Genomic DNA, 22,413 nt, shown 5'->3' with positions numbered 1-22,413 from the left:
AGCTATCTGACTTGTGCTTTCTATCCCCATGGAAGGCTTTGAAAGCAAGCAAGCAGGAGATAGAGCGCCTGCCCACCACAGCAGTGCTGGATTCCTCCTTTGACAAGATGAGTGACGACGAGTTGTTGGCTGCCGTGCTGGAGATCAGCAAGCAGGAAACCTCTCTATCCCTCAGTGCAGAGGAGGATCAGGAGAAGCCCAGCAGTAGCCCTGACACCGGCTTCGGGGATGACGAAGCTCAAGAACTCTTGGAACAGCACGAAGGGACAGCAACAGATGAATCCAGAAATCCCACTGACACAGGTGGGTCACGACAATTCAAGTTCAAGTTTATTGTCATCTGACTGTACACACATCTCACACAGCACATAAAATAAACTGTTACCAATAACAAGTTAATAGAATGCATGTAGTGCACAGCACAAGTAAACAGTTTGCTGTCCTAGTGACAAGGCCTTGGTGGTGCCAGAGTATTCATTAGTCTCTCAGCCTTGGGGAGGAAGCAGTCCTAGTCCTGATTCTTCTGTGCCACCTTCCTGACAGTAATGGGTCAGAGAGATTGTGGGATGAGTTGTAGGGATTCTCCATAATGTTCTTGGCCCTTTGTCTGCAACGCTCCTGGTAAATGTCACAAATACTGGGGATCCTCTTAACAGCAGGGCAACTTACTGTCATGTAAACAATGTTGATGGGACTAGGCAGATCAGAAGGGCTGAAGGATCTGCTCTCATTGAAGGTTATTGAATATTGAAAGGTGTGGATAGAGTGGACATGGAAAGGATGTTTCCAGTGGTAGGGGAGTCAAGGACTTGGGGCACAGCCTCAGAATAGAAGGATGTCTCTTTAGAACAGAGATGAGGAGAAATTTCTTCAGCCAGAGGGTGGTGAATCTGTGGAATTCATTGCCACAGATGGCTGTGCAGTCCAGTTTATTGGGTGTATTTAAAGGTTGATAGGTTTTTGCTTAATAAGGATGTCAAAGGTAACAGGGACAAGGCAGGAAAATGGAGTTAAGAGGGATAAAACATCAGCCATGATGGAATAGCAGAGCAGATTCTGGATGGTGTAATCCTACTTCTGTGTCTTGTGGCTTGCTGTGTTGTAGGACTCCATGACTATGCACAGGTACAATGGAAAAACTTGCAGCATAATCACAGGCATATAGCATCAGAAAAACAGCATTCGCAAGAACAATTTTAATTAAACTATAACTGAACATAGATTGAAGGTTGAGCAAGCTAGGGTTTTTTCTCTGTGGAGGCATCTTGGACAGCCAGAGGCATTCTTTGCAAAGGCAGAAGTGGTTAATACAAGGCGGTGGGAGGAAATTAGGTGGTGAAGTGTTTAAGGGGAACCTCTTAATTCAGAAGGTGCTACAAGTAGGACCGTACAAGCTGCCATGGGAAGTGATGGGTGTGGGTTCAATATTTAGGAGAAGTTTGGATAAGTACGTGGATAGGCGTGGTATGAAGGGCTTTGGTTCAGTTGCTAGTTGATGGCATGAGGCAGAGTAACAGTTCAGAATGGACTAGATAGGCCACAGGGCCTGTTCCTGTGCTGTGACTCCATGACATTACGGGGTATGTCAGAGGTAGTTTTCTTTTATACACCAGTGGTGGTGGCAGATAAATTGGGGACATTTAAGAGCCACTTGGCAATAGATGTTCCTGAACCTGGTGGTGTGAGAAGTCAGGCTTCTGTACTTCCTGCCTGATGGTAGTTGCGAGAAGACGGCACAGTCTAGAGGACACACACAAAATGCTGGAGGAACTCAACAGGCCAGGCAGCATCTATGGAAAAGAGTAAACAGTTAACATTTTGGGCTGAGACCCTCTGGGATCTTTGAATTTTGCCTTCTTGGGTAATGCTCTTCTATTGTACCCACTGAATTGAATAACTGTAAAAGTTGTTTTCAACAGTGTGATCTTTCACTTAGGAAGCTGTTTATGACTGGTATTGCAAGTAGGTTTCCTTCAGAACATAGAACAGTGCAGCACAATACAGGCCCTTTGGCTCACAATGTTACATTGACCCTTCAACCTTCTCTAAGATCAATCTAACCCTTCCCTCCCACATAGCCCTCTATTTTTCTATCATCCATGTGCATCTCTGTCTACGCACTATCCAGATTTGGGAAATGATATCCCCATTCCTGGAATGTCAGGGACTAACCAACACAAAATGCTGCAGGAACTCAGCGGGTCAGGCAAGGAAGCCAGAATAAAGCGGTGGGGGGGCGGGCAGGTGGTGAGGTAGATGATAGGTGAGTGGGGGAGGGGTTGAAGTGAGAAGCTGGGAGATGATGGGTGGAAAAGGTGAAGGGCTGAAGAAGATAGAATCTGATAAGAGGAGAGTGATCTATGGAGAAGGGGAAAGAAGAGGGGACCAGGCAGGTGAGAAGAAGTAAGTGAGGAATTACTGCAAGTTAGAGAAATCAGTGTTCATGCCATCAGGTTGGCAGCTGTCCAGGCTGAATATGAGGCGTTGCTCCTCCAACATGAGAGAGGTCTCATGGGAAAGGCAGGGTCTGATTAGGAGGAGTCACTGTGGTTTTGTGCAGGGGAGATTGTGTCTCAAATCAGTTTTATTTTTTAGGAGTTGACTAATAAAATTGGTGAAGGTAGACAGGGTTTACATGGACTTCAGTAAGGTTCTTGACAAGGTCCAAAAGGTCAAGGCACAAGAGATCAGATGTGTTGACAAAATGATTGAAAATTGTGTCAATGATCAGAGGTAGAGGGTAGTGGTGGGTGGGTGTTTTACCTACTGGGTGTCTGTAGCAAATGGTGTACTACTAGGATTGGTGCTTGGACTAATCATGTCTGTAATATATGTAAATGACTTCAAAGGGAATACGGAGAGGTCTGATTAGTACATTTGTAGAAGACGCAAAAATAGGTAGATAGTGAAGAAGGATGTCTAAAGATAGGAAAAGGCATAGCTGGCAAGATGGATGGAGTGGAGCTCATGGAATTCATTCCAGGCAAGAATGAGGAGTTAAAATCTGGTTGGACTTAAAGGAAATTGCAGGGACTGACCTTGGAGTATTGATATACAGGAAGACCTGGAGAGTGCAAGTCCATAGCTCCCTAAAGTAGCTACTAATGCATTGAGTTATATGGCACTACAGGACAGAAACAGGGTGACCTGGTAGCGTCGTGGTTAGCACAATACTTTACAGTTCCAGCGACCTGGGTTCAATTCCTGCAGCTGCCTGTAAGGGGATTATGTGTTCTCCAAATGACTGCACGAGTTTCCTCCGGGTGCTCCGGTTTCCTCCCACAGTCCAAAGATGTAACGGTTGATAGGTTAATTGGTCATTGTAACTTGTCCTTTGATTAGGCTAGCATTAAACCAGGGGTTGCTATGCGGTGTAGCTCGAAAGACCAGGAGGGCCTGTTCCATGCTGTATATCAATAAATAAATAAACAGGTCATTCTGCCAATCTAGCTCATGCCAAACTGTTATTCTACCTAGTCTAATTGACCTGTGTCTGGACGATAGCCCTCCATACTCGACACATCCATATACTTATCTGTACTTATTCTCTTAAATATTGCAATCCAGCCTACATCTGTCACAGGATACCAGTGCAAAGTGAAGTTTCCTCTGCATTTTTCCAGGGCCGGAGGTGTGCAGCTAAACATTGTAAACTGCCATCTTGGCATAGATTCCCAGGGCAGACACATCACTGGTTCCAAAACAGAGCTGTTAATCTACAATAAGAAAACATTCCTTCTCTAGATACCAAGCCACCCTCTCTTTAGCTTGTGTGATTATCATATAATGCTGTATCAAAATTCAAAGTAAATTTATTGTCAAAGTGTGTGCTGTATGATGTATGTCAGCATATACAACCCTGAGGTTCATTTACATTGTGTCAAGGACTGGGCTATATATTAGCAAATAAGAATTTTCATAAAACTCTGCAAACTCATTTCACAGACAGGTGGAAACTCCCTTGAGTTGTAACTCTGGGCTGGAATGAGCAGTTAAATAGCACTCTGTAACCCACTGACTTTCAACCTCTCTTCACCTCCAAAGGAACCGACACCACTGAAGCCATAAAGGACTTTGATGAGAATAAGGAGAATAAGACTCCGAAGGCTCCGAAGGGTTCTCAGGGTGAGATGGACTGGATACAGCAGTATGATCTAGACAGAGAGCGGGAAGAACAGGAGCTGCAGCAGGCTCTGGCCCAGAGTCTCCAGGAACAGGTCAGTTCCATAACCTTAACTTCATGGTGATGTTTGTTTATTTATTTTATTTAGAGATAAGAGTATGGAACAGTCCCTTCAGCCCAACAAGCTGTGCACCACCCAGCAGCCCACCTATGTAACAGCAGCCCAATCACTGGATAATTTACAATGATATCTAACCTACTAACCAGTACATCTTTGGACTGTGGGAGGAAACCAGAACACCCAGAGGAAACCCATGTTGTTGCCGGAAGAATGTACAAACTCCTTACAGATGGCAATGGTGCTGGAATTGAACTCCAAACTCCAGAATGCCCTGAAATGTAATAGTGTCACAGTAACCACTGTGCTACGATGGTGCCCCACATGCTGCTTGTGGTAACTGCAGAGTCTTGGATCCATTCAGCATTACCCTCCCAGAAAGTCAGGGTGGTGCAGTAGCATAGTAGTCAACGTAATACAGCTGTAGTGATCACTGATCAGAGTTCGATTCTTGCTGACTGAAGATGAAAGGGCGTGCCTTGGAAGCATAGCGATTACAGCGCCAGCTGTAAGATTGGGGTTCAACATCTGCTATTATCTGTAAGGAGCTTGTACATTCTCCCCGTTACTGCCTGGGTTTCCTCCCACATTCCGAGAGATGTACAGCTTGGGTTAATTGGTCACATAGGTGTAATTGGGCTTGTTGGGTTAAAAGGGTGTGTTACAGTGCTGTATCACTTTTAGAAAAAATAAATAATTTTTAAAAAGGCCAATTTGATCTCTGGTATAGCTTCAGCTGTGGTCTAGCGTAAAGAACTGCATCTCCAAATGGCATGGCATTCTCTCAGCCTTGCTGTTACGGAGGTGGAGTCTGAACTGTGATCCCCAGCTCCTCATGCCTGGGTAATATGTGATAATTGTTCTAAGTGTTGGGCGTTAAACCAGGGTCCTTACTGAAAGCTTTCTCTCTCTTTGACTGATCAGGAGGCTCGGGAGATGAAAGAAGATGACGACCTGAAACGAGCCACGGAGTTGAGTATCCAAGGTAAGGCTTCTGGTGTTATTTGTCAGAAGCTTTGAAGTGATCTCACTGACACATAGCTAAATGTGACTATGCACACTTCACAAGCACTGTAGTGAAGAATTAATAGCTATTATCTTATTTGGAAGGGACCATAAACATGGGAGCTGAATTTACCCATTCAGCCCATTGAATCTGTTCCATCATTCAATTATGGCTGGTTTATTATCCCTTTCAACCGCATACCCCTGCCTTCTCCCTGTAACCTTTGAAAGAAAACCTTACTAATCAAGAACCTGTCAATCTCCACTTCAAATATACCCTGTGACTTGGCCTCCACAGCTATCTGTGGCAATGAATTCTGTAGTTCAACACTCTCTAGCAAAAGAAATTTCCTCCTTATCTGTCTTTAAAAGGGATGTCCTTGTATTTTGATGCTGTGCCCTTTGGTCCTGGATTTCCCCCACTATAAGAAACATCCTCTCTAAATCCACTCTGTCAGGCACTTTCAATATTCAAGTTTCCATGAGATCCACCCCTCATTCTTCTAAATTCCAATGAGTACAAGCCCAGAGCCAATCACGTTTCTCATATGATAATCCTTTCATTCCCAGAATCATTCTCATTAACCTCTTTCGAACACTCTCCCAATGTCAGCACACCCTTTCTTAAATAAGGTATGCAAAACTCTCAGTACTCCAATTGAGGCCTCACCAATGTCTTATAAAGCTTTAGTATTACATCTTTATTTTATATTCCAGTTCCCTCAAAATGAATGTTAACATTGTATTGCCTTCCTTACTACTGACTCAATCTGCAAGTTAAACTTTAGTGAATCCTGCATGAGGACACCCAAGTCCCTTTGCATCTTGGATTTCTGAATTCGCTGCCCATTTAGAAAATAGTCTACGTTTTGAAACCTCCTATCAGAGTACATGACAATACAATGCCCTATATTTTTCTGCCACTTTTTGCCTGTTCTTCTAATCTGTGCAGGTCTCTAATTTAGAAGGTGCCACACATGGGGCTGTGTAACAAAATAAGAGTTCTGGTATAACAGGAAAGATAGTCGCTTGGATAATGCATTGGCTGACTGGCAGGAGGCAAAAAGTGGGAATAAAGGGAGTCTTTTTCAGCTTGGCTGCCAGTGATTACTGGTGTTCCCCAGGGGTCTGTGTCGAGACTGCTTTTGACATTGCATGTCAATTGAATTGATGGCTTTGTGGCCAGGTTTGCAGGCGAGATGAAGATTGGTGGGCTTGCAAATAGTGTTGAGGAAGCAGGGAGGCTGTGGAAGGACTTGGGCAGACTAGGAGAATGGACAAAGATGGAATATAGTTTTGGTAAGTATGGTCATGCACTTTGGTAAAAGGAATAAGAGCACAGACTATTTTCTAAACGGGGAGAAAATTCAAAACTGCTAGGTGTAAAGGGACTTGCGAGTCATTGTGCAGGATTCCCTAAAGGTTATTTTGCAGGTTTAGTCAGTGGTAAGGAATGCATATGCAATATTAGCATTCCTTTCGAGAGGACTAGAATATAAAATTAAGGATGTAATGTTGAGGCTTCATAAAGCATTGTGAGTTTTGGGCCCTTATCTCAGAAGGGATGTGCTGACATTGGAGAGGGTCTAGAGAAAGTTCATGAGCGTGATAGGAATGAAAGGCTAATCACGTGAGTGATGGCTCTGGGCCTGTACTCGTTAGAGTTTAGAAAAATGGGGGAGGGGATCTAATTGAAACCTATCAAATGTTAAAAGGCCTAAATATAGTGGCTGTGGAGAGGATGTTTTCTGTGTTGGGGGAGTCCAAGACTAGAGGGTGCAGCCTCAGAATATAGAGGGGTGTCCATTTAGAATGAAGAGGGGAAAAAATTTCTTTAGCCAGTGGGTGGTGAATCTGTGGAATTCATTGCCATAGGCAGCTGTGGAGGCCAGGTCATTGGGTGTATTTAAGACCGAGGTTGAAGGTTCTTAATTAGTCAGGGTATGAAAGGTTACATGGAAAAGGCAGGAGAATGGGGTTGAGAGGGCAATGGATCAGCCATGATGAAATGGCGGAACTGACTTGATAAGCAGAATAGCCTAATTCTGCTCCTATGTCTTCTGGCCTTATGGATTTCACAGTAATGCATAGAACAGTACAGGCCATGATGGTGTGCCAAATCAGTTAACTTGGTAATCAAATGGCCAACTAAACTAATCCCTTCTGCCTGTAAAATGTCAATATCCTTCCATTTTCCTTACATTCATGTGCCTTTCTAAACATCTCTTAAAAATTCCTTATGTATCTGCTTCGACCACCAACTTGGGCAGCACATTTCAGGTACCCACCACTTATTTTTAAACTTGCCCCTCACATCTCCTTTGAAATTACTCCCTCTCACCTTAAATGCATACTCTCTGCTATAAGAGATTTCAACCCTGGGGAAAAAGATACTGTCTGTCTACTTTATTTAGGCCTCTCATAATGTTATAAACCTCTGTCAGATCTCAGCTCAGCCTCCACTGCTCCAGAGAAATTTCGGTGTCCATGTGACAAATAAAGTTAATAAATGTGCATAGAGCTAACAGTTTTACACAAATTTGCATTTTCCCGACAATAATACTGTTGTAATTTTAATCTCATTTTATTGTGACAACAATGATACTGTACTTGCAGAGTTCAATAACTCATTTGGAGATCTCATGGGCTCGGATGAAGACTCTGGCAATGAAGAAATTCTGGACATGGATTACAGTGAAGCTGAAGCTGCGGAATTGAAGAGGAATGCTGAGGTGAGAAGATGGACCTGGGTACTTAGTAGGCCTCCGTTCATCTGGATAGACCATGGATTTGCGCCTTGGAAAGTTTCCAGGGCGCAAGCCTGGGCAAGATTTTTTTTTATGGAAGACCGACAGTTGCCCAAGCTGCGAGTTTCCCCTCTCCACGCCACTGATGTTGTCCAAGCGAAGGGCATTAGAGGGTGCTTAGTAGCTGGGGTAGGACAGTGGTTGCAACAGACTGTGCCCTAATCACTAATACAGATTAAGTTTGGGATTACAAAGCCGCAGATTTGGGAGCCACAAATGCAGTTGGGAGTATTGTGAACAGTTTTGGGCCCCTTATGAAAATGTCCTGGCCTTGGAGGGAGTCTAAAGGAGATTCATGCAAATTATTCTGGAAATGAAAGGGTTAACATACGAGAAGCGTTTGATGGCTTTGGTCCTGTATTTGCTGGAGTTCAGAAACATAAGGGGTTCATTGAAACCTACTGAATATTGAAAGACCTAGACAGTGCTTAGGATGTTTCCAATAGTATAGGGAATCTTGGACCAGAGGCCACAGCCTCAAATTAAAAGATCATCCCTTTAGAACAGTGATGAGAAGGAATTTCCTTAGCCACAGGATGGTGAATCTGTGCCAGTATTGCCATAGTTGGCTGTGCTCATTGTCTGCTCCTGCATTCCATCATGGCTGATGTATTTTTCACTTTCAATCTCATTCTCCAGCCTTCTCCCGATAATATTTGACAGCTTTAATCATCAAGAATCCATCAACTTCTGCTTAAGTGTACCCAAGGTCTCCCAAAGCCCTCTGTGGCAATGAGACTCTCCCCCCTCATTCTTCTAAACTCCAGCGAATATAGAACCAGACCCGTCAAATATGTGTCGTATGTTAACCCTTTCATTCCTGGAGTCATTCTCATGAACCTCCTCTGGTTTTGGGACATATTTTGATAGACATCTGGTATGTAGACTGTACCTCCGAATTGAACTGCCCTTCCGAATCAGGCTGGTGAGGATAACGTGAACCCATTAGTCATAGAGCAGTACAGCACATAGACAGGCCCTTCGGTCCAACCAGTCCATGCCAAACTATTACCCTTTCTAGTCCCATCCACCCACACCTGAACTATTGCCTTCCCATTCATCGATTTATCCAAACTTCGCTGAAATGTTACAATTGAACCCGTATCCGCCATTTCTGCTAGCAGCCCACACTCACACTACCCTTTGAGAGAAGTTCCCCCTCAGAGTCTCCTTGTTCTTTACCATTCACTTTTAACCTCTTGTTCTCTTCTCACCCACCTTAGTAGAAAAGGCCCGATTGCATTTACTTTATCTGCACTCCATTCTTGATCATCCACTTAGATAACATCATGGGTTAGGGGTGTGTTGTTTTAAAAAAAGTCTGGGGGTTTGCTTGAGTGCATCTGGTAGATGTGTAGTCTGGAGGCAGGTCAGCCCTGGTCTCCAGGGTCCAGTGTGGCATGCCTTTGTTGCAATGGATGTACTGTGACAGACTGAGATGGTTTACTAACTGCCTCCTGTTCTTGCAGACTGGTGAGCTCGTCCACTCCTATAGATTGATCAGTGTTGTCAGTCACATCGGCAGCTCCTCTTCCTCTGGTAGGTACCTAACACCCTTAATTCCTAACCAGAACTAAGTTTATTATCATTAGTATACTGTACATTGTGAAATTAGTTGTTTTGCAGCAGCAGTACAGTGCAAGACAAAAAAAACTGTTATAAGGAGTATAAGGAATAAAAAATATAAGGAGTGGAAAAGAGAGGTAGTGTTCATCGAATGCTCAGAAATCTGATGGTGGAGGGGATGTGAATGTGGGTCTTCAGGCTCCTGTACCTCCTCCCTGATGGTACTTACGAGAAGAAGGCACCTCCTAGCTCCTTCATGATGAACACCACCTTCTCAAGGTATGTCTGTCATAGCCCAGTGGGTGGCATTCTTTACTCTGAGTTAGGATTTGTGGGCTCGTATTCCATTGCAGAGGCTCGAGCTTAGTGGCTTTACACAGCGGTTAGACCATAACCTTGAGTTCATTTACAGGTTTTGTAGAAAACCCCATGTCATTGTTTCAAAGAATTGCAGTCAACCTGTAATCAATCAGTCAGTATGTTTTATCAACCTCACCAAGAAATCACCTGATTGCTTCACCTGCAAGAAATGTATCCAGCTGCAGCTTTTAACACTCCACATGAAGGAGTTGGCGTTGGAACTGGATCAACTCTGGATCATTTAGGAGTCTGAGGGGTTGATAGATATGACAGGTAGGGAAATATTACACTGAAAATGTAGGGCACAGGACACTGGGTGACAGTCAGGAAGGGGGAAGGAGTTGAACATTCAATGCAGAGTAACCCCGTGGCCATCCCCTTCAGCAACAGGTGAATACTGTATCAGGGGGTTGACCCAACAGTCAGGTCCCTGGCACTGAGTCTGGTTCTGTGACTCAGAAGGGAAGGAATTAGAAGAGGTGAACTATGGTAAGAGGGGATTCATTAGTTAGAACAACAGAATCCTATGTCGTACAAGGACTAGCTGGGATAGTACTTGTCAAATGTGTTCAGAAATGTTTCCTAAATCAGTGCATAGAAGTCCCAACGAGAGAGTGTGTGATTCTTGATCTCCTATTAGGGAATGAGACAAGGCAGCTGATAGAAGTGTGTGTCGGAGAAACATGTTGTAACTAGTGATCATAATGCAAATAATTTCTAAGTAAATATGGAGAAAAGATAGGTCTGGTCTGCAAGTTAAGATTTAAAATTGAAGAATGTGAGGCAATTAAGGAAAATAAATTAGCTTGACCACGTTCTACATTAGGATTGTAGCACAGTAGCCTAGTGGTTAGCACAACCACTTTACATTACTGGCGATAACTGACAGGTTTGATTCATCCTGCTGTCTGTAAGGAGTTTGCACTTCTCCACGTGACTGTGGATTTCCTGTGGGTACTCCAGTTTCATCCCGCATTCCAAAGATGTGCGGGTTAGAATTTATAAGTTGTAGGCATGCTACGTTGGCACTGGAAGCATAACAACACTTGCTGGCTGCCCCCAGCACAATCATTGGACCGTGTTGGTCATTGGTGCAAATGAGACATTTCACTGTGTGTTTTTGATGTACATGTGACAAAGCCTATCACGCTCTTTAATCTTATTAAAACAGCAATCTCAAATGTCTACATAATCTTCTACTAACCCAACTAACAATTGTTGAAATTATCGCCCTGTGAAGGTCACTACATCAGTGATGTGTTCGACATAAAGAAGCAAACCTGGCTGACTTACAATGATCTGGAGGTGTCCCGGACAGTGGAGGGAACAGTCCAGGCAGACCGAGACAAGAGTGGCTACATATTCTTCTACATGCACAAGTAAGAGCTGAACATGCATGGATCTTGCTGCCCTTTCCAGTCCACCTAATAATGTTGCACCACCCCACCTGCGCTCACTTCAAGGCTTCCCCTGTCTTTTGCTTGTCTGACTAATGGCATCATCCGCCCTCAGTAACAATTGATCACTTACCCTGGGGATTGGGGAAGCAGTTCTATTTCAAGATGTGTACAAGATGATAAGAGGCACAGATTGAGTGGACAACCAGAGATATTTACCCTGGACAGCAATGGCTTGCCAACTCGAACCATAGGTGAAGGTTCCTCCTTGGAATATTGTGTTCAGTTCTGGTGATCTCTTTATAGGAAGGATGTTTCAGAGTAGATTTACCAGGATGCTGCCTGGATTACAGGTAGTGTCTAATGTGGATAGATTGAGCAAGCTAGGGCTTTCCTTTTTGGAGTGAAGGAGAATGACAAGTGACGATAAGAGGTGTACAAGATGATAATGGATATATATCGAGTGGATAGCCAGACTTTTTGTTCCCAGGGCAGAAGTGGCTAATATGAGGGGGCATAATTTTAAGGTAATTGGAGGAAAGTGTAGAGGGATTGTCAGAGTTAAGTTCTATACACAGAGAGTGGTGGGATGATAAAGGTAGAAACATTGAACAATGTAGTGCAAGAACGGGCTTTTCAGCCAACATGTGCCAGTTAACTAACTTGTTTTCTTCAGTTTGCATAAGACCCACATCCCTCCATTCTCTGTATATTCACACAAAATGCTGGAGGAACTCAGCAAGTCAGGCATCACCTATGGAAAGGAATAAAGAGTCAACGTTTCAGGCTGACACCCTTCACCAGTTCTGATTTTTAAAGACAGTTTTAAAATCACTCACCGCTCTGTTTAAAGTAAGAATTTGCCCTCACATTTCCTCGAACTCCCCCTCATCTTAAATGTGTGACCTCTATTGTTATTTTAATTTTATTTAGAGATACAGCTCAGTATCAGGGCTTTCTGGTCCAATTACATTCAAGTGACCAATTAACCTACTAACTGGTACATCTTTGGGATGTGGGAGGAAACGGGAGCACCCGGAGGAAACCCATGTGGTCCCAGGGAGAACATACAGGTCCCTTTCAGACAGTGGCAAGAATTGAATCTGGGAGGCTAATGCGTTACCCTAATGAATACCCTACTGTGCCACCCTGGCATATTAGGTATTTCAATACTGGGGTAAAAGATACCAGTGTTTCCAATCTATGCCCTGTTAATGTGATGTGGGGGAAATAAGGTTCCTGCTGAAATTTGTTTGGTTATTTATTTAGATATAGACCAGTACAGGCCTTTATGGATCAACAAGCCAGTTCTGCCCAGTTACACCCGTGGAACCAATTAACCCATTAACCATGGAGCCCATAGAACATTTTTGGAGTGTGGGAGGAAGCACTGGAAACTGGTTACACTGGCAGTGGAAGCATACAAGTTAGCATACATGCACAGAGGAAACCGCTGTGATCACGGGAGAACATACAAGTTTCTTACAGACGGTAAACCTGAGTCGCAAGTGGTGTAATAGCATTATGCTTTTTATTGATTAAACTTCATAAGTCCAGTAAGTCTGGGTTGAAGAAACTTACCTGTTGTCAGATTGAAGGATTCATCCACATTGGTGAGTGGGTTGGTTTGGAGCTGTGTACAGGCCAGACTGGAAAAGGAGAGCGTTAGGAAATCAGATGGGGTTCACTGTGACACTAGTCATAGAGTCAATCAATACAGTGTAGGTCCATGTCAACTAAGATGGCCCATCCAAGCTGGTCCCATTTGCGAGGAGAGGGTAGACAACTGTGGAAGAAAGGGAAGGAGGAGCATCGGAGGTAGGTGATGGGCAAGTAAGGAAAAAGGTGAGGGGGGAAGCAGGAATGGGATGAGGTTTCAGTGAACAGTTCTAGTTTTATCCAACCCCAGTGGAAAAAGCCTGCTTGCATTTACCCTATCTATAACCATCATAATTTTGAAAACCTCTATCGGATCTCCCCTCAATCTCCTACATTCTCCTAACCTATTCAGCCCTTCCCTATAACTCGGGTTCTCAAGTCCTGGCAACATCCTTGTAAATTTTCTCAGTTCTTTTTCTTTCTTATTGATAACTTTCCTGCAGGTTGGTGACTAGAACTGCACACAATGCTCCAAATTAGGCCACAACAACGTCTTGTCCAACTCCAAATTCTACTATTGTAACTTACTTCAAGTTCAAGTTTATTGTCATTTCAACCATACATGTGTATACTGCCAATTTAAACGTCGTTCCTTTGGGCCAAGGTGCACAACACTAACTCACACACAACACAAAGTAATATTACCACAAATAAATTCACAAATAATAAGGTGCATTTATGACACAAGTTTAAAAAGTAAACAGTATAACGCTACAGGTACTTCATACATGGTAAGTCTAGGTGGTGGCAGGAAGTTCAGCAGGGCTGGGTGAAGAAGCTATTTCCCATCCTAATAGTCCTGTCCCTAAAGTTGTGGTACCCTCTGCTTAATGGTAGGTAGTCAAAGAGATTGTTGGTTGAATGGGAGGGATCATTGACGATGCTAAAGGCTCTGTGTATGCAGCACTCCTGGTAAATATCTCAGATTATCTCAGATGGGTGGAAGAGAGACCCCAATATGTCAGCAGTTTTCAATCCTTAGGGTCTTGTAGTAAGATGCCTTATAATTTCTGCACTAGACAGTGATGCAGCAGGTAAAGCAAGGCACACTCGATGGTTCTGTAAAAAAATTGGTGGGGTGCCTTGCTACCTGCCCCAAACTCCTCAGGAAGTTGAAATGCTGCTGTGCTTTCTTGACCAAACAGGTCATGTCGAGGGACCAGGTGAAATCATCTGTTAAGTGTGGATAGGAGTAAATGGGCCACCCATGTCCTACATGCTTACAGTTCCCAATTCTACAAAATACTTTTCACCTTAAACCCTTTGCTTCTGACCTCTAGCTCTTCCATCACTAAACCATTTTCCCTTCTATCCCGTCCACAGGGAGATACTGGAGGAGCTGGTGGAGACAGAGAAGAGTCAACAGCCAACGGGTCTGGACTGCAGCAGACCAGTGCTACAACCTCTGTGACAGACAGTGGCAAGTTAATCAAACCAGGGACTGAATATCGTTTACAGCTAGTCCTAGGGGGAAAAATACCTCTCAAGATAGTGATAGATCTCTGGTCAGGGTGCTGACCCTTGTGGTCATTCCAAGCCAGGGAAAGGTGCTGGAGTTCAACACGGTGTGTTGGGCTCACTCCTCTAGGCAACTTGCACCAGACTTTTTCCTATGAATCCTGGTCTGGTACTGGTGTCAATCTGTCTCTAATTCCAAAGATTCCCACGGAATTCAAGATGGAATCCTACCATGAGGCTGTTTGGACATGAGAGTTTTTTATGTTTCTTTTTAAAAGAAAAATATATAATATATCAAACTAAAATTGCTCTTGCAATGAGGTTTTGGTGGTCCTGGTTCATAGCCTCACGTGGTTGCTTTAAGCTTACTGGAGCTCCCCAAGGCATTCAAACCGTAGTGCTGAAGCAAGGTTTAGACTTCATTTTGTATTGTTGAGTTGTGATATGTAAAGGGTTCTTTTTGAAGGCTGTAGCATTAATTCTGTATTAACATGTTTCCAATGGGGTGTCATGTTTTTTTTTTCTTTGGGAGTATGGAAGACTTTTGAATCTTGGCTTTTCTTGTCCAACCTGACCAGTTGCTGTGGCTGCCTGTTCTTTCAGAGCCTTGAACTAACCCCCACACCCACCCTCCCTGACTTAGGAATCTTGGCTTTCCTCATCCAGCTGACCATTTGCTGTGGCCTTTCCGATCTGCTGGAGCCTTGTGCCCCATTCACCCTCCCTCCCTCTTTGTGCTCGAGCAGCCATGAAGTCGGTAATCAAGGTGTCCCCATGCTTGTGCCAGCAACAAGGGTTTGCAGTCTTCACACAGCAACAGACCAGCTTGTGTGCCTTAAATGAAAGCCGCCCTTATCAAAGAGGTATCTACTGTTAATTGTGTTTTGATTTTATCAAGATTTATAGGGTTTCTAGTGATCTTTCTGACTCCCTGTGTTGAGGTGAGGAAGAATCCCTCAGTTCCAGCAACACCACTTCACTCTACACTTTACTTTCTGCACCTCGAGGTCCATGCCCTGGAAACCATTGCCTTGCCTCACCCAAGATGTGCTCTTGTCTTTCCAAGAACAAGGGAAGGTCCTTGACTGTGGAAACAAGCTGCAGCATCCATTGAATGATCACATGTGATGGGGTTGGGTCATTCCCCATTGATCTACACAGGTTGTAATGCCTTCTCACTGGTATAAGATCCATAGAGTTTAGACTCCCTCGCATAGCTGAGCATGCATTGAATAAGTCAGTGCATTAGAAGTGGTTCTGTTGTAACCACGGCACCCTTGTGTGCGATGTTTCTGCAGTGAACCAGTCCTTGCTGAGACTCCCAGTGTTAGACAGACTGCCGTCTCAGTAGCTCCCAGCATTTTGCACCAGACTCCAGATGTGCAGAGGTGCCGCTGTTAAATTTGAGGTGCATCTTTGCATCTAGCCTGCAGTTAGAGACAGCATGGTGAATATCCACCTCCTTTGGTGTGTTGTTTCTTCAGCTATGATTCTGTCAGTCTCCCTTCCCCTATTGGATGGCTAGTGTCTGTCCCAGCCTGCATTTTCTCACTGCCTCTTTTTTTTCGCCCCTGATGTTGTGGAGTCTTTGCACTGTGGTGATTGTAGTGAGGTGAAGCAATCTGTGAGCGGTGTTGAAGCCTCGGGTAGTGGGAGCTGAGGCTCTGCCCATGGACTCCACAGACACGTGGTCAGGCCTTCTCCATATTTTCTAAATCCCACTGACTTTCTAAAACATATAAGTAGGGGAAAAAATTTTTTTAATGTTTATTTAAATTCACTAAGTTATGTGTTAATTAAAAATAAAGCGCAAGAAGAAAACTCGCATCGTTTGGCTTCAGTTAATTTTACGTGAAGGCCAAATGCCCCTGTTCTGGCAAGTGAGGTCACACTAGCTTTGTCAGCGATGGTCAATGTAAAGATGGGGTGGCGAAAGGCTGAGAATGTTATCAGACCGCAACTGGGCCCTGCAGTAAGTCTTTCCCAGCACTGATTCTGCTGTCCTGTCCGTACAGCAGACTGGATCAGTCAACTATTGTGTCTGGTACTTTTGAACACCGGGCTGTGAGGAATGCCCCTTACCCCCACACCCCCGAACACCCTCCCCCAGGGTCAGTTCTGTGGATCAAATACTGGCCTGCCCTTTTGTTTCCATCAGCTTGCTAGGTTCTATATATGGAATGGGACAGTGGTGGGTGAGTGGGGATGTCCCTCTGAGGTTGATGGTAACTGGGGGCACCTTCCCTCCAAGTTAGGGGATAGTGCTGTCTATCTGTATGAGATGAAAGCTACTTCAGAGATACCCCGTCTCTGAGTGGGAAAGGGAAGAACACCTTCTTCACACATGTCCCTCATCTGGTTGTCACAATCCAGATCACCTGAGTTCTATAAATTTCCAGCCATTAGCCCTGTTCTCTAATATGTTAACCAGAGTGTAGCAACTGCTCTGTATTAGTGCAGGAGTAACATTCACATTTGCACAGACTGAGTCAAATGAAACCTCACTGAACAACTATTGGGAGACCTCCTCACTTAAGCAAGCTTATCTTTCCACACCAGCCCCTCAGCTTCCCTGGTGTTTGTCCTTGCTTGTCCCTTCCTCCCATCTCCTGATACATAGAGCCAGTCACCAGGTCCTGTTGAGGCCTGGCAGCCTGCAGTCAGAGGTTGACAGACCCATAGGATCAGGACATACTTGTCAGCGACTAATCCTAATCTCTGGTGCCTGAATGCTCCCTGCCTGGCAGTGCGAGAATGACTAGCCAACATATTCTGTCCTGTCCGAGGTCAGATTGAATCTCAATTGGGATCTCACTCTCTTCTCCAGCTCCCAATCTCACTGAAGTAATCAACTGATGCTGCACTCTCAGGTAGTGCAGAGGTTTTGTTCTTTCCCTAATTATCTTTGAACTGATTGCTATTGAAACAATCATTGGTGTTGTGGCCAGACCTCTGATCAACAGGCTGGCCTGTATCTGTTTGCAATAACTTATAGTTCAACAATTCTTAGTTGAGGTCGCCCTTAAAGATCTGATCTTTGTCTCCGCCAAGTACTCCTACAAACACTTCTTCCTCTGTATGTTTACCTGACTTTCATTTATCCGGGTTTCACATTTGACAGTAAGCAGAGGTGGCAGTGATGGCAGGTTATGATGTTCCGGAAACGCTCTGTTCCAAGCTAGCTGCCCCTGGGACACCACATCTATCTTTTTTTCCCCATCCCTCCGGGCAGTCAGTTGCCCCCAGTGCTGAAGGCTACATGTATCTCTCTCTCTGTCCTTTCCTTGCACTTAGGATTCCTTGTGTGAAATCTGTGGAGTAACTTCATTAATGGTGAAGGTTTTGTATAGATTGTTACTAGGACTGGGCTGATTTAATGTTGCAGGGAACTAAGACAGTCACTGTACCCTCCAGACTTCCCTCGTTGTCCCATTAGACACTGATCACAGTGGAGGGTGTGGGTTTATAGTTCTGTATTCAAGCAGGAGGGACAATCACACTAGCACTGATGACAGTGACAGGCTGAGGGCCCAGATTGAGCCTCACTATAACGCTCACTAACGGCGTGCTCCTCTGTCTACAGCAGAAGACAAGCAGAAGGGCTGATTTTCTGGAATTCTCACTTTTTATTTGTCCAGTTCCTGAGTATGGCCTAGCCGCCAAGTCACAACAACCGGGTCTCCAGTGTGACTGCTTGTATTTATATAATATATAAATATATATATATCTATCCAGATATTTATGTGTGTAAATGATCTTGTGTCAGAGCAGACAATAAGAGTTGCGTGGATGTGACACTTCTTTCTTGAAATAAGGGCTCAGTTCACAACCCCACCTACACTGGTTTGGTGTGTACAATCTCCTGTGTCCACAGTCCATGGTGATGCAAGATTGTCTCCCTTCAGGTGTGACTGAGAGCAGCATTTCCTATATTTAAGGTTTTTTTCTGTGTTTTAGCAGATGAGTTTTGCCTGTGACTATTGCTGCTGTCCCTGTGATGATTTGATTTTTTTAAACAGCTCCTGCAGATCTGATTTGTGACAATAAAACTCATGAATCTGTTTAACAAATAAATAGTCTGTCCATTTGTGGGCTTGTTCTTTTTTACCCTATTGGATGAAAATCGGTCCAAGACCATTGAATAAGTCAAGTTCATTGCTGTATACACATGTCTGCTCGAGTACTTGCAGCAACTCCATCATATAGGCAGCCTTCAAAGAAAAACATAAATCAGAACAAAAAAATTCATAACCCATGTTAGTGCAAAGTGATAAAAGTAGTCGTAGTGTTGCTATACTGATGCAGTGATTAGGGTTGTGAATGATTGGAGGGAAATAGATTCAGATTCAGTTTATTGTCATTTAGAAACCACAAATGCAATGCAGTTAAAAAATGAGACAACATTCCTCCAGAATGATATCACAAAAGCATATGGCAAAACAGACTACACCAGAAAATCCACATAACATTTGGCAATCCCCAATCCAGAGACTGGAGAGGCTGCTGCGTATTAATATCACGCTACCATCTTAACGCGTTCCCCGGAAAGCAGCTCCAAATCCACCAGACAAAACAAGACCAAAAACTAAAGCTACAAGACCTGCACAAAACCACATAGTTACAACAGTGTAAACAATAGCATAATTGATAAAAAAAAAGACCATGGGCACAGTAAAAATAGTCCAAAGATGTTAAAAGACTGTAAGTTCGAAAGAAACCACCACATAGTTTCCACAAGTCCTCAGGGTCCCGAGAGACTCATTGTCCCACGCCGGCGGCAGAAGGGAATACCCCCACTATGGACTTCCACGGTGCCACCTGACTCAGCCTCGCAGACGCAGCACACAATGAAAGCTCCGTCATACCCAGCCTCGCAGACACAGCACACACCGAAAGCAACTTGATCGCAGCGGACTCAGAGTCCATTGAACCTCCGAGCCTCTGGCACAGCTTCTCCAAGCACCATCCTCTGCCGAGCATATTAAGACGCCAACGGCCATCAGCAACGCGACCCCGAGGACTGGGGGCCTGTTCTACCCAGCAGAGTCCCGGGCCTCACAGCAGCAGCAGCAACGAAGGTCTTCCTGGAAATTTCCCAGTGTTCCTCCATGCTCCCACGTCTGTTTTCAACCGATTATGATTGTGCATGACACCCTGCTTCACAAATAACAGATAATCAGCTCCGGAGCGGCCGCTGCAAGCTGCTTCATGCCACCATCTTGGATGTTCCAACCCGCTGGTGTGGGACTTCAGACCTCTTTACCTCCTGCCCAATCCTAGTATCTGTGGAAAGAGGAGCAGTTGTTTCAGATGAGAACTTTGGTTCCGCAACCTAGAAGGTTATGGAATTGGGTTCCTCTCTTCAACCAAGTGGTGGAATAGAGACAAAAGGCTAAGGAGGCTAGAATCTGGAGTATCACCAAAAGATGCTGGAAGAAATCAGTGGGTTGGGTAGCATCTATGGAGGGAAGTTGACGGTCAACATTTCAGATCAATCTTTCAATCCAGCTGTAGTCTCAAACTAAAACCTCAACTGTTCATTTCAAAGTAAATTTATTGTCAAAGTACATTTGTCTCCATATATTACCCTGATATTCATTTCTTGCAGCTATTCACTGTACAACAAAGAAATACAGTAGAATCAATGGAAAACTACACACAAAGACTGACAAACAGCAAATATTTTTAAAAGCAAATAAATAAATAAATAAATAACATTGAGAACATGAGATGTGGAGTCCTTGAAAGTGAATCCATAGGTTGTGTAATCGGTTAAGCATTGAGGTGAGTGAAGTTATCCATTCTGGTTCAGAAGCTTCTTGGTTGCAGGGTAATAACTATTCTTGAACCTGGTGGTGTAGGACCCAAGACTGTACCCCCTTCCCCATGGCAGCAATGAGAAGGGAACATTGCCTGCCACCAATACTGCCCAACATGAGTCAGCATCTTCAATGATGGATTGGAGTTGAGAGCATTTTTATTAGACAAAAAACATTACTGGAGGATCTCAGTAGGTCAGGCAGCATCTGTGGAGGGAAAATAAGCAGTTGATGTTTTGGGCTGAGACTCTTCATTCAGAATTCAAGATTGTTTAATGTCATTTCTAGTGTAAACAAGAACAAAATAATTGTTATTTCATATCTGATGTAGCATAAAAAACACAGTAAGATAAAGAACACAATAATAAAAGTACACCATAAATATATAAGATAGCTTATATACATAGATTGTATGCCATAGAGTGGCAGTAAGCACGGGAGTATTAGTTCATAAAGTGACTGACAGGAAATGATGAAGTAGTGGGGTTGTGGTGGGATGGGTTAGTTGGTGGAGGTGTTGATCATCCTTGCAGATTGGGGGAAGTAACTTCTTAAATCTGGTGGTCCTGGCATGGATGTTGTGTAGCTCCTCCCTGTTGGGAGTGGGTGGAGTCCTTCGTGATCTGCGTTTTCAGTATGTCCTTTAAGGTGGATTATTACAACTATGCAGAGTCAGATGTTGTACGAGAGCAAGGATGTTCTGCTGGAATTGTAGAGAAGTTTTTCCACAGCTACATCATGTTAGCAGAAGGATGTGATTGCACTAACAGTAGTGCAGATGGGGTGGACAACTAGATAGGTTTCAGATTCACAGAGAGTGGTGAGTGCATAGAAAGTGCTGCCAGGGTTGGTGGGAGAGGCAATACATAGAGACACTTCAACTTTTAGATCAAAAGTCGACTTTATTCACCACATGCATTTACATGTATTAGGAATTTGATGTGCGTTGGTCAGGGTGTGACATACAACATTCAACAAATACAAGGAGTTAAATAAAAAAGTTAAGATAGCACTAGAAAAAGTGGTTTAAAGTGTACGGTGCAGTGCACTGACAGGTAATAGAGGGAGCTGTGGGGATAGCTAGAATAGTTGATCAGATCAACTGTCTGGGGATAAACTTCTAAAATGGTGTGGTTTTTGTATTAAGTGCTTTCCAGAAGGGAGCTTTTGGAACAGGCAGTTTACAGGGCAAATAGTGTCTGAAATGATTTCTTTCTCCCTGCCCGCTTCTTTGTCCTGGACACATACTGGTCCTGCGGTGACATTTTCTGCTGACCTGACAGTTCACTGAACTCGGATATTGTGAGGGGATGCTGCACTGAACCAAACAGTAATGGCTGGTGTGATAGGCACAAGGATCAAAGAAAATTGAAGGGCTATGTGGGAGAGATGTGTTGAATCGATATTGGAGTAGGTTCTATGTTCCTCCATCCTGTGGAAGCCATTCATACCCTTCCATCTATGTACTTTCCCAAATTTCTCTTAAATGGTGCAATCAAACCTGCATCCACTACTTAAGCTGGCAGCTTGTTCCACACTGCACCACCCTCTGTATGAAGAAGTTCCCCTTAAAGATTTCACCTCTCACTGTAAACCTATGAAACACCAGTTCTTATCTGACCCAACCTCAGAGGGAAAAGTCTGCTTGAATTTGCCCTATCTACAATATATCCCATATAATTTTGTATGCCTCTGTCAAATCTCCCTTCATGTTCCTACTCTCCAGGGAGTCCTAAACTATTCAACCCTTCCCTACAACTCAGGTCATGTTCCAGCATCATTATTGTTAATTTTCTATAACACTCCCAATCCTACTTATTGATCTCTTTCCTGAAGTTGGGTGACCAGTCGTCGTCGTAGGTCGCATCTGGAATTTCCAGTTGGCGGATGATTTCCCTCCACGCCGCTCTGACATACTGGGAAATCATATTCGTGGCAGGTTACAGCAGTGGTTTGCCTTTGCCTTCTGCCGGGTGAGTTTGAAGAGGTCACCACCTCTTTCAGTGGATGTCCAGGACGTCTAAGTGCCTTGTGCTCTCAGCGCTCTTCCAACACCTGCTGGCCTGCCTTCTTGACCTTTAGACCAATCGCTCTCTTCCGC

General features: G+C 44.0%; 1 protein-coding gene across 2 annotated transcripts in view; it reads left to right on the top strand.

Annotated features, from left to right (window-relative positions):
* usp37 (ubiquitin specific peptidase 37) overlaps positions 1–15,128 on the top strand; it is an 84,688-nt gene extending 69,560 nt beyond the window's left edge. For both annotated transcript variants that reach the window (XM_059967538.1, XM_059967539.1), the window contains exons 18-24: positions 36–303; positions 4,045–4,217; positions 5,166–5,226; positions 7,863–7,978; positions 9,523–9,592; positions 11,220–11,358; positions 14,359–15,128. In XM_059967538.1, coding sequence (XP_059823521.1) covers positions 36–303; positions 4,045–4,217; positions 5,166–5,226; positions 7,863–7,978; positions 9,523–9,592; positions 11,220–11,358; positions 14,359–14,446 — 915 coding nt within the window. In that variant the 3' untranslated portion in view covers positions 14,447–15,128. The remainder of the gene's footprint in view (positions 1–35; positions 304–4,044; positions 4,218–5,165; positions 5,227–7,862; positions 7,979–9,522; positions 9,593–11,219; positions 11,359–14,358) is intronic.
* Positions 15,129–22,413: the final 7,285 nt, after the last annotated feature.

The sequence above is a fragment of the Hypanus sabinus genome, chromosome 4 (genome assembly GCF_030144855.1).
Source record: "Hypanus sabinus isolate sHypSab1 chromosome 4, sHypSab1.hap1, whole genome shotgun sequence".
Lineage (NCBI taxonomy): Eukaryota > Metazoa > Chordata > Chondrichthyes > Myliobatiformes > Dasyatidae > Hypanus > Hypanus sabinus.
Note: the sequence above shows the minus strand (reverse complement) of the source record. Positions and strands in the feature narration are given on the sequence as shown.